At 47.3% G+C, this 18,166-nt stretch overlaps 1 protein-coding gene and 1 long non-coding RNA gene across 2 annotated transcripts in view; one reads left to right on the top strand and one right to left on the bottom strand.

Moving 5' to 3' along the window:
* Positions 1 to 2,195: 2,195 nt before the first annotated feature.
* LOC112547582 (uncharacterized) lies at positions 2,196 to 15,877 on the bottom strand. Its single transcript, XR_012903273.2, has 3 exons — positions 15,728 to 15,877; positions 6,302 to 6,383; positions 2,196 to 3,702 (listed from the first exon to the last, which is right to left on the bottom strand). It is a non-coding gene; the product is annotated as an uncharacterized LOC112547582 (long non-coding RNA).
* Positions 15,499 to 18,166, top strand: part of NUDT14 (nudix hydrolase 14) — a 103,183-nt gene continuing 100,515 nt past the window's right edge. Inside the window, exon 1 of the mRNA XM_075926425.2 lies at positions 15,499 to 15,757. Coding sequence (XP_075782540.1) covers positions 15,677 to 15,757 — 81 coding nt within the window. The 5' untranslated portion in view covers positions 15,499 to 15,676. The remainder of the gene's footprint in view (positions 15,758 to 18,166) is intronic.

Consider the following 18,166-nt stretch of genomic DNA (forward strand, 5'->3'; position numbering starts at 1 on the left):
GCCCCAGGTGTCCCCAAGTCAGCCGCTGCTGAAACTGTCCAGCGGCTGACTACAGGAAGCCTGAGGCAGAGTTCCTCTGCCCCAGGCTTCCTGGAATCAGCCGCTGATCAGTTTCAACAGCGGCTGAATCTGGATGCCTGGGACAGAGCAGCTGGGGCGCTGCCGGGTTGGTCCAGTAGCGCCGAGGAGCGGCACTGCAGGACCAACCCAGCAGCACCCCAGCTGCTCTACCCCAGGTGTCCCCAAGTCAGCTGCTGCTGAAACTGATCAGCGGCTGATTCCAGGAAGCCCGGGGCAGGGCAGCCCTTCGAGTTAAAAACAAACAACAAGGCTGCAGTTAAAATGATCCTTAAGTTGCGATTGTGCATGAATGAAATGGGCAGCTCAGGCTAAGCTGCAAGAAGAAGCGGGAAGTGGTACACTGCAAGGGACATTCCTCTGTGTCCAAGGTAAACATCAGGTGGCTGCCTGAGCAAATGGGCCGAGGAAGACAGCAGAGAGCTGCACTGACTCACTGCACTCACACATACACACACATGCACACAGGTACGGATGGGTGAGTGGGGACACTAAGGCCCTGCAGCTGCTAGAGCCAAGAGAAAGGCAGAGGCAGCAGGTTGTCTAGCGCCAGGCTCGCGCGGGAAACACTCCCCAGCAGCAAGATCCATTATGTCTTAAAACAAATAGCCATAAAACAAATGCTTTCTATAATGATGCAACCTGACCCTCCGCAGAGCAACAGTGTGCGGTGCACTTGCTCACATAGTAGGATGGGGCAAGATCAGAGTCTCTGCTAAAACTGCACACTTTGGGCTCAACCAAAGGAAAAATATTGCTTAGATGTATTTCTGGCAACCAATGTGATTTACATGGGACCAATACAGCATACACAGTGCTTTACAGGAGAGTGAATGTGCAATACAAAGAACACAGTGCCTGCCACAAAGAGAATTCCTCCTTAATATTCAGAATGTCTCTTTTGAGAGGAGAGATACCGCTGACGTCCTTAATGCCCCCTTAGTTTCAGAGGTGCAACTACCACAAGAGAAGCAAGGATTCCTTTCGCCCTTCTCCCAATGGCTGCTACCTTGTTGAAATCGCCTCCAAGACAAATACACTCCTGCAACCTTCTTTCATTGCCTCTTGATTTTGATGCCGTTACATCGCTCAGTATTTTAACCCTCCAGCACTTGATTTCAGTGCAAAATTTTCCTGCACTGGGACTAAAGAGCTGGGTTGACAAATAGGCAGCTCCTACATACATGCAACAGTGCCACTGTTTGACCTGTTTCTTTTTGCTTTTTTAAAAAAATGTGTAGGCCCAAAACATTAAAAAACAGGCAGAAGTGTAGCATATAATACATATGCTTTACATTTAAATATGATGATAAAAGAAATGTAGTTCTTCCTGGAAATGGCAACTTGCCCGTTCTAATCCCTTCCTGAACAAATGTTTGGGAATAGGATTAACAAATGAAACATATACTTGGATGGCCCAGAGTACATATTTCATGTCATGCCAACAATTCATTGTGTAGCCTGTACAAACCGAAATCTAAAGTATTCATCTAGAGGAGAAGAACCTGAGTGGCTAAATGTCCTGTCCTGCAAAACATTCACTAATGGGAGTTAAGGAGCACTCAATATCTTTTAGGAATGGGTATGTGATTTAGTCAAAACCCTGGAAGAAGTTGGGATTAGAATTCAGGAGTTTGAATGCATATTCCAATACCCAGACTAATTTAATACACCACTCTCTAGTTTACCTTTTTGGAGCTGTGTGCCTGGCTCGCCCCTACCCTCCAACCACGCGACACCCACCTGTGGCCCGCCATCCGCCTGGAGAAGCAGGTCACAATTGCCATCTGGAAGCTCATCACCCCAGACAATTACTAGTCAGTAGGCAACCAATTCCGCATGGGGAAGTCCACCATCAGGGCCCTCCTCATGGAAGTAAGGCACTCTCGGGCTGGGCGGGGGGAAAGAAGTCCTGGAAAAGGGGGACCCTAGGTAAAGTGGGGGTGGGCTGAAGCTGGGGGAAAGCCCCATCCCCGGGGGGTTGTGCCATCCCGCCCTCACACAGCCCTGCTGCTGGGGGGGCAGCCTCATAGGGGGTGGCTCCTGGAGTACTTGAGGGGGGAAACAGAGGGGGACGGGCACCTCCCAAGGGCTGAGGCACTCCCTCTCTCATTCACTTTTTTGTGTGTTTGTCTGTCTCCTTCTGCAGGGTGTGAGAGTCATCAACTCCATCCTGCTGTGCAGGATCATCCGCCTGGGAGACCTGGACCCCATGATCGCAGGATTTGCCACCCTGGGATTCCTGAACTGCGGGGGAGCGATTGATGGAACCCATATTCCAATCCGTGCACCACAACATCGAGCAGCCCAGTATATTAACAATTAACAGGAAGGGCTACTTCTCAATGGTGCTGCAGGCCCTGGTCAGCTCACCGACATTTTTGTTGGGTGGTCGAGCAGGGCACACAACGCCCACGTATTTTGAAACTCTAGCCTCTATGGGAAGCTGGAGGCGGGTACATTCTTTCTCCAGCGTGACTTTGTGGTTAGGGATGGGCAGATGCCACTGTGCATCGTGGGGGACGCAGCCTATCCCCTGATGCCGTGACTGATGAAACCATATAACAGCCACCTGGACCCCAGCAGGGACCAATTTAATTCCCACCTCAGCTGGGCAAGGATGCAGGTGTAGTGCACCTTTGGCCACCTCAAGGCGAGGTTCAGGTGCCTCCTGACCCGCCTCAGTGTGAGGTAGCACAACAACCCCAAGGTGCTTTCGGCGTGTTGTGTCCTCCACAACGTTGTGGAGAGGAAGGGGAAGGCCCTGCTACCTGATTGGGAGGCAGAGGCCGATCACGAGGGGAGACCCTTCGAGCAGCCGCGGACAGCTGCCATCCACCAGGCCCATCAGTTGGGGGTGTGCATCCGGTAGGCCCTGAGGGAGAGTTTCTCGCAGGGACCCTAGTAACTCTCCCCAGGGCCTCCCCCCTAGGGGCCTGGGCTTTGATCCAATATCCCTTTCCCACCACAACCCTGCCCTTCCCCACTTTCCTGTACAGTCAATAAACACACCTGTGTTGATTTCAACAGAATGAACTTTGTATTTATCTTTCAATAAAAAAGCTGGGGAGGAGGGGGGCTGAGAACCTGGAGGGGGGAGGGAGGCTCATAACCTGGGGGGGGAGGGGACTCAGGGCTGGGAGTGGCACGAGGGGGCAGCTGGAAGTGCCCATTGGGTGCAGGGACTTCGGCGAACTTGGGGTTGGGTGGGTCCTGGGACCACAAGTGGGTGAGCAGGATGGGGGGCTGGAGCGGGGTCAGGGATGGCAGGGGGAGGGGTCATAGGCATCACTTGGGGACAGGGCAGAGGCATACCAGGGGGAGGAAGCAGAGGCATTGCTGGGGGCAGGAAGAGGAAGAATAGGCATAGCGGGGGGCAGGAGGGTTGTAGGCAGGAGCCAGGTGTGCCATTATTTCGCACATGATGGCACACATGTTGTCGCCCTGCCACATGAGCTGGTCCCACATTCGGGTCCACCACTCTGTCCTCCCAGACCTTCTGCACCAGAGTCTGCTGCATGTCACACATCAGATCTTCCTGGACCCTGGAGTGCTTTCGGGACCCCTGGGGCCAGGAGCATGGCTGGGGTGATGTGTCTCCCCCCTCAGTCATGGCTGGTCCGGCTATGGAGAATAAAGAGGGAGAGGCGGTCACTCATCCATGCAGACACTGTCCCTGATGCCATGTCCTCCTCTGTGAGCAGTGACCAACAACCTCAGTCCAAAGGACAGGGATGTCCCGGTAGCAAGGCCATGTGTAGCCTGCACAGTAGCGCGTGCCTCATAGGGGCCCCAAGGTGCCCAGGGGACCATACTGCTTGCTTCCCCCCTGTCCCTATGGACAAGCAGGGAAGGAAAGTGGCCACAGAGGGATCCCATGGGCGGAAGAGAAGCCTGGAGCAGCCTAGCCCTCCCTGGGGCCCGCACACACACACCTGCACCTGGCAGCGCTATCTGTGGGAACGGGTGTTGCTTTATGCAGGCAGGCATGCTCATGTGAGGCACTCCTCAGTGTGTATGGGGTCACGCCTGCGCCCTTGTGGCTATCCTGCTTCCAGCCATGGCGGGTGGTGGAAGGGCGTCCCTCCCCAGGGCCAGACGTGTGTGTGGCCTCCCCATAGACTCTAAGCAGGATCCCGGGCATGCTCAGGGGATCCCTCCTGAGGCTGCATGGCACACAATGACGCTGCACGTGATTCCACATGCATGGACTGCAGCACGATGTCCAGTCCGAGCAGGCCAAGCGACGATCACACCCCATCCCCTCTGCACCCATCTGCCCTGCTCTGTGTGTGTGGAAAACTGAGTGCAGTCACCTGATGATCCCTCCCCGGCGTCAGATGATGCCTGCAACATGTCCAAACTCAGGGGTACTGGCTCCAGGGACAGCATGACTGTTGTCGCTGTGTCATCCTCCTCTTTCTGCCCCTGCTGCCTCTTGTCCTTCTCCGTGACATCCGGCCAGGCGACGATGGGCTTGTCAAGGCTGGAGCTGACCACCACAGGTGGCGAAAGGGCTTCCCCAGCACCCAGGATCTGGTGCAGCTCCTCATAGTATGGGCAAGAGTGGGGTCCTGCTCTGGAGCACGAGCTGCGCTCTCTGGCCCTCGTATAGCCCTAGCGGAATGCCTTCACTTCACTCCAGACCTGTTCTAAGGTCTGGGGTGGGTGTCCCCGTTTCACCAGGGCTTTGGCCATGCACCCATATATGTTTTGGTGTCTGGAGCAGAGATCCTGTAGGGTCTCCTCCTCCTCCCCCCACAGCTTGACGAGGGACAGGATCTCTGCTCCAGAGCAGGAAGGTGCCTGCTGCTTGGTACCCATTGGTGTGTCCTGGGAGCCCTGGTCGTGCTGTGGAGGTTTTGGGGGGCTTGTGGCTCAGCCATAGCTCCGAGTGAGGATGGCAGGGAGAGCTGCTCGGTCAGGTGCTGCTCCAGGGCTGGCTTCCTGCCACAAGGCTTGTCTGGGGTGCCTGCAGCTTTAAGAGGTACCAAGAGACAGGAACTATAGAGTTCTGATTACTTTGGATGGAGTGTCCACCAGGGCACCTGTGTTATTTCTTGGAGGTCTCTTCTTTTGAAAGAAAACCCTCTTCCCCTTCCACACATGCCTTTTTCTGAAAGAGCTCTTTCGGAAAAGGCATTCTTCCTTGTAGAAAGAGGTTTACCGCTACCGGAAAAAAACCTCCATTCTTTTGACTTTTTGTCAAAAGAATGAGATTGCAGTGTGAACGTAACTGAAGTTTTTTCGGAAAACGGCTGTTTTTCCAAAAAAACTCTGCAGTGTAGACATACCCTCAGTGTGAAGGCACAGACTACTCAGATGACTGCCTATCAGGAGGAACCGAATAGCACAAAAGCAGAGGCTGATATGTTAAATGCCACTGTGCTAATTCAAAACGCTTATATCATAGTCGTGCAAAAAGAAACCAGTAAGGCACAAATGGAAAAGGGTAAATTAAGACAGGAGGCAGCAGAATGGAAAGAGAAAGCATTAGATGAGTATGCTGTAGTGGAGGTCATGCTCATAAAGAAAATAAAATTAGCCATGGGGTCTGTCAGTTCCCCAGAAAATGAGTTGCAAGTAGAAGAATGAATAATAATGGCAGTAAAGAAACCAGAAAGGAGAAAGAAGGATAATAGGTCACCCAAATTTTGCAATAGAGAGGAAGAACCTGATCCTGGTGGTGAGAACTTCTCTGCTTTGTATTACCAGCCGACTTAGCTGGCATTGCCCGGGTCCCTCAGGGCCATGGGCTGGCGGTATGGGGAGTGCAGGACTCAAGGCAGGGTTTTGGGGATGTGTGGGGAGAGAGTGCAGGAGGCTGGGAGAACAGGGGATGCAAAAGTAAGGGTTGGGGAATAAGACGGAGCTCAGGATGGGAGGCCCCATATGTCATGGGCCTTTTCTCTCCCCCCAACCCGACCTGGCTGCCAGGAGCTTTTTCAGTCCCCTCAGCTTCCCCCACTGGCTGCCACGGGCATTTTTCCTCCACCCAGCCTCTTCCCAGCCTCCAGGGGCCTTTTTTGATAGTATGGAGATATACCTATCTCATAGAACTGGAAGGGACCTTGAGAGGTCATCAAGTCCAGTCCCCTGCCCTCGCGGCAGGACCAAGTACCATCCCAGGCCCAGCAAGCCACCAGGGGCCTTATTTAATCCCCCCTCTGGGGCTAGGAGTTCGGGGTGGAGGGCTAAGTGCTGGAGTAGAGGGGTTACTTACTCAGTGTGTTGGTAGGCAAGATGACAGAACCGGAACCCTGCTGGCCACTCCCTTGGTGGGATGGCTGCCCCCAGTGGACACTCTGCAGGATAGACAACGAGAAATCCTGTGACACCTTATACCTTTCAATATAAGTAAACAGTGATACTGTAAACTGACTACACATTGAAACTGTTTTTATTCCAACTGGCTGGGAAAATTTAAATAATTTCAAAATAAAGGTATAGGCACAATTCACTGGAGTTGTTCATGCTCTGAAGAAAATTATTTTGACCAAAAGGATATGACAAAATCACGTCTGGTGTAATTCCATTTAGGCAAATGTAATTATGATAGGGATTAATTTAGCCCAATGTTTTTCAAATTATATAAATCCAACTAAATCAACTCATAATTCATCATTGTTTAGTACTACATTTTAAAATATGTATTTTTTTCCAGTTAATATTCAATCTCATGAGTGACAAAATATTAAGATTTTATTAGAATTGATGGTAACTGCTCTGTAATATAAAAGGTAAATAATATATTGATAAATAAATGTTATGACAGCTAAGACTCCCCTAATTTTAGCCATATTGGTAAGGTTCTTACTAATATACAAGATGGCAATAAACTTTGTAACAAAAAAAGTATTAGATTAGAAGGCAAAAAGAAACAGATGGCTGACACATCAGAATATTGTCCTACTTAATCAATATATTGACAAAATAGTTTGGGTTATGTGGTGCTTGCCGAATAGTTGTGCACACAGACATCTGCCTTACAGTTGTATGGAAAGTGAACATAAATCACAGAAATAATAACCATGACAAATTGTGAGCTTCTGTTGTTCAAAAATCTACTGCTGTTAAATTAGTATTGGGAGTATCAAAAACATCAAAGAGAACCTAGCCTTATGTTCGGTATTGATAGCCAAACTCCTGGTAAAACTAGCAGACCTTCAAATCTAATGATGATCTGTTTAAAAAAACATGAGAAGTTGATTAATAAGAATATTTTTGACCTTGGAATTTATGAATCTAATAAAACCTCCATTTATTCTTCTACTATAGAAGATTGCAGTTTATATTACTTCCATTTCGTATGCAGCAAATACTGCAAGAAGAAGGCATTTTATATTTAATAACAATGACATTTTATTACCTTGCCTTTTACACTTCAGGAAATACGAAGATATTTTAGTTTTTGCAATGTTGATATATTTTTTATCCCAAAGCAGATTACTCAATGTTCACAAATAACATGTTCTGAATAGCTCATATTCCATTTAAAGAGCCCTAACCACTTTAGAAATATTAATAAATTTAGCCTCCTAACAGCTTTACACTATTGGCAGTGCTTATTATCTACATTTTATACATGAACAAATTGAGACAGAAACATTTCACTGTACCATAGAAGTCAATGGGATTTTTGCTACTGATTTAATGAGAATAGGATTGGGCCCTAAATTCAGTTCAAAATTCACATACGATGGCAGACCCCTAGTTGGTAAAATTGTCATAGTCCATTGAAGTAAATGGAGCTATGACTGTGTACATCAGCTCAGGATTTGCTACAAGACTGTGACAGAAATAGGAATATAATAGGTCAGCTCTTCTGACTCTGAGTCTTGCACATGAACTGCAAGCCTGTAATTCCAAAAGCACCAGAAACCCATCTGTTGACTTCAAAGGCATTGTGTAAGGCCCTTTTCTTCTCTCAGGGCTTTGCCAACAGGTGTTGAGTATGAGAGTGGTATATAGTTTAGTGGGGACCAAGGGTCATCAGTGTGAGCTAATTTAAAATATCACGCAGGCTCCATAGAGTATGCTTTATAAATATATTTAAGTACATTAAAATAACATTAACTGGAGGTAATGGTATTACTGAAATAGCTTACAAGTCCAATGCACTATAAAAATAGTGAGTAAATATGATATACTCATGTATATAGACCGTAAGACCGACGGTATCTGCTTAGAATCAGAAAGAAAAAAAATCAGACAAAACAGATATAAGGAAAAAGATTATTTTTGTTTGTAAAATGCTTTGAAATAAAATAACTGTATAGAACAAATACCAAATAGTATTATTGATAGTTTGATAATTATTCCAAAATCACCATCCCTAGATTGTAGCATATAAAAAGGGTGACAAATTGGAAATTAAGTTTTGAATTTATTATTGTATGTTTATATATTGGCCACTGTATTGCAGCAGGGAATTCAAGATAATCTATATTTCTGCCTCTATTGTTCTTGCAAAAATGTAATAAATGAGATAGGTGAAAAAGGCAGTTGTGTGTCATTGAAGTAAACCAGCAAATTATGCAGTTGACTTTAAGTCATTGTGTAATTCATTCTTACTGGCTAAAACATAACATTTGGCTTTGGTTTCGATAACTCTTAAAGTAATTGTATTTCATGACAAAATCAATAAGCTCTGTTTAGGAGGACATGTACCACCTTCCTCCCCCCAAATTCATTGAAGGCTCAAGAAAAAATGTCAGAGATATGAAATGTACAGTCTACTTAGGCTAAGTTACTGTCAATAAACATCCCTTTGAGTGCAGCAAGTTATAGATTGTAAAGCACCAGAGGTGGTTTACCTACAGCACTGGGCCCTGGTCTACATAAGGGATTTATTTTGAAGTAACACCCCTTATTTCGAAATAGCAAGCAGAATGTCCACACTACCAAGCCTATTACTTTGAAATAACTCCTGCTTTCCTTGGGAAATAAGCTTATTTTGAAATAGGTTATTTCAAAATAATTTCCTATTGTAGACATGCCCTAGGAGAGCACCCCCAGCGCTCCTGCCATGGCCACATAATTTTTTTAATGTAGTGCAGACAAAGCTTTAGTTTTAAGATACAGCTTTTTAGCTAATTAGCAATGGATTTTTTTTCTGTCATTAATCTTTTAATTAAAGTACAATGAATTTACTAGTAGTAGGCAGCAATCTTCCCACAAGTCTTGCAATATGTGGAGTTTTTTCTTAAAGCTGCAGTCATGTTATTTTGTGAGATTCTGAGCTTTTTTTTTCTCTTTTATTTAAAGTAAGTTTCTAGTCCCTGTGGTTGCAGAGAAAAAGCTTGAAAATGTTACCTGAAAATTCAAATGGAGAAAGCAAATTTTAAAAAAATCCCAATATTTATTTTATTTCATTTTAAAGCCAGTTTCATGATTTTTTTGAGACTGCTTTTGTGACTTTTGAATATTTGGATTTGAAAATACTGGGTAGGACATACAATTAGGACCTAATCCTGCAAACTTTCTATCAATTTTACTGCTAACTATTGTGAATAGTCCAATTGATTTTACTATTATTTATTGTAGTTGAGTGTTATAGTTTTGATCTCATTGCTATCTCCACATGGACAGATCCCTATCTGCATGGAGTCCCATTAAGTCAATAGATTTCTGTGCAGGCACAGGAGTTTGCCCAAATAATTATAGCTGAAAGAATGATATCTATGGTTGGTAGAGTAGCATTTGCCAGACTGGTAATTTAGGCTTCAGCCTGCAATTGAATCAGTATAGATGGACCTTTCTGTTTTTCCCAGCTTGGGCATCCGACGGAAGGGCAGTTGGGACACACAGCACAGCTTGGACGAGTGGAAGATGGAGTGGTCTGGGAATTAAAGGAGTTGTGACTATATTTCAGCTTCAGTGGGTTCCTTTTTTTGTTTGTTTTTTGCTCAACAACTTTTGTTAGGCCTTTTTTTTTTTTTTTTTTAATCAGAATTTTTCCCGTATTTTTGTTAAACCATCTGGCAACCCTAATTACGTCACAGAGGTTCTGAATGTGTGCAGTGTTCACTCATACAGATTGCAGGAGCAGAGCTGTAGTTACTAGCTTTTTGTTGTTCTTGTTTGGACACAAACAGGTAGCTTGTAGTCTTCCTATATATATTTTTACTTAGTATATACAATTATGCACACAGACAAGGATTATAGTTTGAACTAAATGCTACTATTTTTTGTTAGTTAATACATCTTACTGTTTACTGATTGTATTTTCCAAAATGCTATGTATACTCTCATTGTACTTTAGCTATGTCTACAATAGCACTTTTGTTGGTATAACTTACTGTCACTCAGGTGTGAAAAACACACGCTTCTGAGCGTCATCAATTAGACGAACAGAAGTGCGAGTGTGGACAGTGCTATGTTAACAGCTGGTTTAACTATGTTGATGGGAAAGCTCTCTTTCATTGGCATAGATCAGTTTACATGAATGATCTTACAGCAGTACTGCACTGATAGAGTTGTGCTACTCTAACAGTGGTGGGCAATATGCATCCCTTCAGGGTTCTACGTGCAGTCTGCAAGACAGTTTGTTTACCATTGTTTATGCACAGGGTTGCCAGATTCCAGTTTTGTACCTGTAGTACTAAAGTGACACACACATAAAGCCAGGGCATGAGAAGTGGGAGGTGTGTGCTAATTGCACACAAGATTGACTGTGAAAACTAGGAGCTCCCTCTGCATCCAATCAAAGCACTGATATGGTTCAACTAGTACACCCTGCACATTCTAAATACAGGCTGTACTTGCTATAAGTCCAAGATACGTTCCAAAAACCTTGGACTTATAAACAACTTAAAGTGGGTATTTTTTTTCCTGCGTCTGACTTCTATTTGCACAAATTATGTGAGTTTTTTGCATGACTTTAGAGCGGAGAATGGGAGGACTTACAACGCATCAGTTCCTACAAACATCAACGACTTTAGTGTGGAACGGATGCACAGGGGCAACCTATAGAGGGGATGCTCAGTACAAGAGAGCACTGGCAAAACTATCCCATCCTAGGAGACTGTCTTGGGTATGACAATCTTGCAGCCTGTTGAGATGAAGGAGGGCCACTCATATGGCACACTCACTAACCCCGTGGTCACCAACCAGTAGATCGTGAGCTACCGGTAGATCTCAGGGGCTCTAAGAGTATCTTGAGCCCTCTCTGAACTGCGCGCCTGCGCAATACATTTACATTAGATTTCCTCATTTGAGGAGCAGCTACTCACCGAGCAACAACACAGGTGAGTAGCTGCGAGGAAGGGTGGGAGCTGGGAAGTCGGGAGGGCTGAAACACCCCAGCTAGCTGATTGTGCCTTTCAGCTGAAAGAGGCTGCCCTGCGCTCCAGCTGATCAGCGGCTTCCCCTCTGCACCTGCCCACGTGGAGCTTGGTGCACCCTGGCTGAGCGCCACGGCCAGCTGGCCGGGCAGCCACTTCTCTTCGCTCCAGCCCAGCTGCCCTGCGGTCAGTCCGGAGGGAGTGTGGGTCGGAGGCTTCCCTCCGTGGCTGGTGTAGGGAACTCCCTGCCCCCAACCTTGTTCCTTCTCCTCTGCCCCAAACCTGTTCCCCTTGCTCCTGGCCCCCTGTTCCCTCTCCCTTGCCCCCCCACCCTGCTGCAAAAACCAGCACCCCCTGCAGAAACCAGTTCCCTCTGGCACCCTGTCTCCTACTACAGAAACCTGTCCCCCTGCTCCCCTCTGCAGAAACCTGTCCTCCCCAGCACCCTGTCCCCTGCTGCAGGAACCTGTCCTGGCACCCTGCCCCCTCTCCCCTGTCCCCACTGGCATCCTGTTCCCTGCCCCAGAACCCACTAGCACCCCTCCCCAGTACTGTGTCCCCTGCTCCCAAATGACTTTTCTATGGGTCAGTGACCCCTGACTCAAGACAGGTTCCCTGCCATTCTCATAAATAAAGACAATGCAGAAACTTTTTGTGTTTGACATAGTATTTTATTTAAAAATGAAGCCTGGCCAACAACCCCCAATTGGGGCCAAGCCCCCATCTGGCCACAACCACTCCTGCATTCCCCCTTCCCCAGACCCTAGATCTGAGCCTATCAAACACTGGAACCCCCTGCCCTGAGCCCCTCACATACTCCAACCCAAATTCCTGCACCCTCACATCCACAAGCCTGTGGCTTGCTTAGTATCCCAACACTGCCCAGCCTGGAGCCCCTTCCCCGAGCCAGTGTCCCCTTCTCCACCTCCTCCTGCATCCAGATTTCCTCCCAGAGCTTGCACCTCTCACCCCTTCCCACACCCAAATCCCTCATTCCCACCCCAGAGACTACACATCCTGTCTCAACACAGCAAGGGTCCAGCTAGACTGCAGGAGTTCTTCAGGATTCTGGAGATATCCCAGAAAAACTCTTCTGCATCCAGGGTTGCGTTTGTTCTTCCGCTTTTTTAGTGGAAGAGCAAACAGGCTCTTTTGGTCACCCCTATATTCCTCCTTCCACAAGGAACAAAGTGGCTTCCAAAAGAAGGGTTTTTTTTCTGACATTTGGTCCAGTCTAGACAGGCCTAATGTTGGAAAAACCTCTTCCTACAGAAGAAATAAAAAAAAAAAAAAAAAAAAGAAGCAGCAGTATAAATATTGGGGAGAGCAAGTGATGGAGAGGAGGAGAATAGAGAGGGTAGGGCTTCAAGGAAGGGGCGGGGCGGTAGATCTTGGCTTGGTCTGTCATTTAAAAAGTGATCTTGGGTGTAAAAAGGTTGGAGACCACTGCACTAACCTATGTTGCCCATCGCTGTGCCATAAATTTGCTACTGTAAACATGGCCTTTGTGTGCAAAATAAAACACATGCTAATATTTGCAGGAGCAGGGCCTATTTCTCCTGTTTTATACAAAGGTGCCAAAATGAATCTGGTATACCAAAACACTAACTTCTGAAAATTAGTGTAAATTTAAACGATTACTTCACAAATAAGCATGACACCTTCTGTCTCTATTATATCCCTGTTTTGCATATAGCATATGGATATTCAAAAGTCTCTTCAGAGATTAAAGAAAGCAAGTGACAAAACATTTTTAAAAGATTTATTGTCAAGATATAGAATATTCAAAACCTGCATAGCCTGGAACATGGGGATTTCATAGAAGGCAAATGTGAAGACATATATCTTTGCTTTTTTTTGAGCCATGTAATCACCTGTGCATAAGAATGCGTGTGTTTTGAAGGGACGTTTGTGAGAACTTGCTGGACCACAGAAGGTCAATATTGTCTAGAGGCATTTCCAGCACTTCCACTGCTTAGTGGGCTCTTAGAAGACACTGAAGGGTAAATTAGAGCTAAATCACAGCATAAAACACTGAAAGCCTGGATCGGTGGCTGTAAACAAACTTTTTGGAACCATGGGAGATTTGGCCACAACCATGATAATCGAACATCTGGCTAACTAACATGCTAGCCTGTGGATTTTGCTGGACCAGAGTGCTGGATTAGAGAGGTTCAACCTGTTCTCACAAACATATTTTAAGGCACACAAGGCCATTTTAGTGGGAGTAGTCATGTGAAGACTTTTCTATTAGCTAAAATTTAGTTAGACCTCACTGCATCACTTAGGGTGTGTCTAGACTGCAGGGTTTTGTCGACAAAAGTCTACTTTTGTCGACAAAACTATACCTGCGTCTAAACTACCGCCAAGTTCTGTCGACATAACATCGACAGAACTCGGCAGTTTTGTGGACGGCGGTAAACCTCATTCTACGAGGAATAACGCCTTTTGTCGACAGAGTTCTGTTGACAGAAGGCGTTATTGCATCTACACTGTCCTTTGCGTCTACACTCTCATGTCAACAAAGCAGCTTGCTTTGTCGACAGAACTGGACGTAGTCTAGACGCTCTTTGTCGACAAAAGCTTTGTCGACAGTTTCTGTCAACAAAGCCTCTGTCGACAAAAGCCTGTAGTCTAGAAGTACCCTTAGAGATGTGAAAAAATCACCCCTGCATGCTGGAGCTAATGTCACCTAACCTCAGCATAGAAGAATTCTTCCACGGAGCTAGTTACCACTGCTCAAGAAGATGGATCGTCTACATCCATGGAACAACCCAGCCTGTTTCCAGTGATACAGGAAGGCTGCGTCTACACTGGCATGATTTTGGGCAAATACTTTTAACGGAAGAGTTTTTCCGTTAAAAGCATTTGTGCAAGAGAGCGTCTACACTGGCATGTGCTTTTGTGCAAAAGATGTGCTTTTGCGCAAAAGCATCCATGCCAGTGTAGACGCTCTGTTGCGCAAGAAAGCTTGGATGGCCATTTTAGCCATCGGGCTTTCTTGCGCAAGAAATTAACGTTGCCTGTCTACACTGGCCTTTTGCGCAAGAATACTTGCGCAAGAGAGCTTATCCCTGAGCGGGAGCGTCAAGAGTATTTGAGCAAGAAGCACTGATTTTGTACATTACAACGTCAGTGTTCTTGCGCAAATACTCATGGCCAGTGTAGACGGGCGGCAAGATTTTGCACAAAAGCAGCCACTTTTGTGAAAAATCTTGCCAATGTAGACACAGCCGAAGAGTCTACACTACAGCCGCCAGTGCCTGTAGTATAGATGTACCCCTTGTCAGTGGAGGGGAGAGAGGGCTGAAAACAGAGCAGCTGAAATCTAGACTCTGCTGAAGAGAATGAGATTTTTGCCATTGACCTGACCTCCATGGGCTAAGGATTTCACCACTGGGGCTATGTCTAGACTGCAGGCTTCTTTCGAAAGAGCCTCTTTCGAAAGATCGCGTCTAGACTGCAGGCGGATCTTTCGAAAGAGAAATCCGCTTTTTCGAAAGAAAGCACCCAGCGAGTCTGGATGCTCTCTTTCGAAGACGGCCTCTTTACATTGAAGAACGCCTTCTTTCGAAAGAGGAGCTTTCGAAAGAAGGCGTTCTTCCTCGTGAAATGAGGTTTACCGCCATCGAAAGAAAAGCCGCGTTCTTTCGAAATAATTTCGAAAGAACGCGGCTTGAGTCTGGACGCAGGGGAAGTTTTTTCGGGAAAAGGCTACTTTTCCCGAAAAAACCCCTGAGTCTGGACACGGCCTGGGTGTCGACAGAGCTTGGGGGGTGAAGGGATGGGTGGGTTAAACTTCCCTGTGGCTGGAGGGAAGTGTGAGAAGAAACTCCCTGCCCCCCTAGGTGGATGGTTTTGTGGGGGAGGAGGTCCTTGACTCTTAGCCAAAAGGTTGGGGGTGGGGGGGGATGGGGTGCTTCTCTCCTAGCTGGGGCATGCGGCCCCTGAGCGGGGTACTTGGGGGGAGCAATGGCGATGGGTGCTTTTTGGGGGAGTGCAGAGGCCATCGAAAGGGGCAGGAGATATGGAGACCCCTCATTTACCAATTAGAATTTGGGAGGGGCTGTACCCCCCCTCCCCCCCGCTACCACCAGTCACCTGGGGGGCGGGGTCCCTTGGCGGGACGGTTGCGGAGGGGAAGGGAGGTTCCGTTGGCTTTCGCCGAGCACAGGTGGCGCGCGCGCGGACTCCCGGCCTCTGGCGCAGGCTGCCGCCCTGCCTCGGCCGGCGTGAGCGCTCGGAGGCTGCCCGCCGCCACGCCCCGCCTGCCGGCGCCGCTCCCACGCCAGGCCCGGCGCTCCCGCCCGCAGATGGAGGCCATCGAGGAGCTGGCGCTGGCGCCTTGCGCCTCCTCCCAGTACCTGCGGCCCTTCCGGCTCCGCTACCGGCAGGTGAGTCCCGGCTCCGGCGGCAGCTGCCTCGTGCGGAAGCCCGGGATACCGCTAGGCCTAGCAGCGCTGCGCTGCCAGGAAGCGCTGCCGGGCCCGTGTGGGAATGGTGCCCTTCCCCCTCCCGCTCCTTTCCCGGCAGCCCCCTCCCAACGCCCCTGCTCCTAGTCCTCACCTCGCAGCGCCCCTGTCACTCTTGATCCCCCCCCCCCAATTCCCTGCGCCCTCCTGCCTCGCCCCACACGCTCCCGCGGGCATTGGGCTCGCTCTCTGTGTTCTCCCTGCTCTCCCAGCTGCGGCCACGGTTGGAAATCTCTGACATCTGGAAGAGCTTTAAAAACAACAACAACCACCCCGCTAGCAGAAGTGACTGTAGTTATTCTGCATCATTTCTAATGAGCAAGGCTCTAGTGTCCCATCACAATTTTTCTCTGGCGGGTTTGTGATTGTGTTAGTTATGTGGCAGCATTAATATTGTCCTGAAGAGTGCAGTAGTAGGCTTGTAATGCGTGTTCGTTATGAGCTTTTTATATGAATACACCCATGCATACAACACCTTTCATCCCCACGTTTGCCCCATAAACAGGACCCCCTTGATCCACCCGCCATGGAAATAGTCACTTCTGGAATAGAACACAATTATTGTTTAACAGCGCACAGGAACACGCATAGTAGTTTAGGTCTGGAACTGGAGGCAGATATCAGAATGACAATGAAATGGTACTTTAGACATGAATTGTCCAAATACAGCTTCCCAAGTGCCATTGGATTTTGTTAAGGACTACAAGTGGTCACAAATGCAGTGGTCAGATTCAGAACCGTGGTTTTCTCTCTCACCTGAAATTCTGCATTAAAGTGTCCCCTATTGCCAGTGCTTGGGCATTGGTTTGATACTGTTTAGGGCTGAAAAACTAACACTAATCCATCTGTCTGCAGCTACTTGACTTTGTTTGTAGCTATCACCAAATATTAACCAATCAGGACTTTTTCTCTTGGATAATACAAATCCTTTAGGCAAACAAAGTGGTGTGGGCATGTTAGTGGCTTTCCGGCCTGTAGCCCACATTCAGAAACACTGCTCTAGAGCAGTGGTCCCCAGCGCAGTACCCACAGGTGCCATGGCGCCCACCGGGGCATTTATGGGCGCCCACCAAGTGACCAGGGCCGGCCCAAGCCATTCTTGTGCCCTGGGTGCGCAGCGCATGTGCAGCCCCCGCCTCTAGGCGCTTGGTGCATGCGTGGCCCCACTCCCGGGTGCGCGGCGCTTGCGCGGCCCTGCCCCCGGGCACCCAGCAGCCCCAAAAGGTTGGGGACCACTGCTCTAGACCATCCCTAGTTGAGTTTAATTGTTCCGTCTAAAGATTTCAGTACTTGACTGGAGATTCAATTGTAAATGCGTGAATCTTTCTGATCCTATTTCCACAATCAAAGGAATCCAGTAAAACAATAGTTGATAAACTTAAATGAGGTAGCTGATAGAAATTATAATTTGGCCTGCAGGCATTGCCTTGTCCATACAGGCTGGACCATATTTAATTTTAAACCAGTAGGGCCACAGCCATGCTCAAAAGCTATTGTTGAATTTCATAGCGTAACCAAGGCCAAAAATATTTGATGCAGAAAGTTACCCTGATGTATTTAATCAATCTAGCTTTCCGTGGGGACTATATTCACTTCATTATAGTACATGTATTCACTATGTGTTCCTTATTCTTCCATTATTTCCAGTAAGCACTTGCAGAAAAGTTGTGCTGTCATAGTGCTTTGATTTCTTTAAAGTAAGAGATGTGGTGTAATGTGCTAAGTACATGACTGAGAGCCAGAATTTTTTTGATTTCTTCTAATCCCAGTTCATAGTACTGACTCGCTCACATGGGCTTTGTTTTAGATGCCTGTTCTGACAAGACAGCTCTCTTCACTACTTCCTATCTTTTAATTCTAACTGAGTGATCTGTTAAGGAACTTTTGGAATTGCACAGGCTAGGCTAGTATAAACTGCAATTAAATTTTCCAGTGTATATGTTCAAATGGTGAACAAGCATCTGTTTGAATGAAGGCAGGACATTCAAACTCATTGACATGGGATGTTATGATGCCCCAAAGTATATCTAAGTTTAAAAAAAATCAAAACCTAGATAAGATCCAAACTTCATGGTGGATAGGTCTGTCAGTGGATGTTAGTCAAAATGGGCAGGGATGTAACCCCATGCTCAGAATGACCCCAGATCTCTTAATACAAGACGCTGGAAGTGGGAGACAGGAGGATCATTCCATAAATGTCCTGTTGTGTACAAACCCTGTGAAGTTCTGATGCACGCCACTGCCGTGGATGGATATTGGAGAAGACGGACTATGATCTGACCCAGTATGGCAGCTTTTATGTTTTTATGGCAAACCAGAACAGTGTTGCCA

This window comes from Pelodiscus sinensis, chromosome 5 (genome assembly GCF_052426305.1).
Source record: "Pelodiscus sinensis isolate ZL-2025 chromosome 5, ASM5242630v1, whole genome shotgun sequence".
NCBI lineage: Eukaryota > Metazoa > Chordata > Testudines > Trionychidae > Pelodiscus > Pelodiscus sinensis.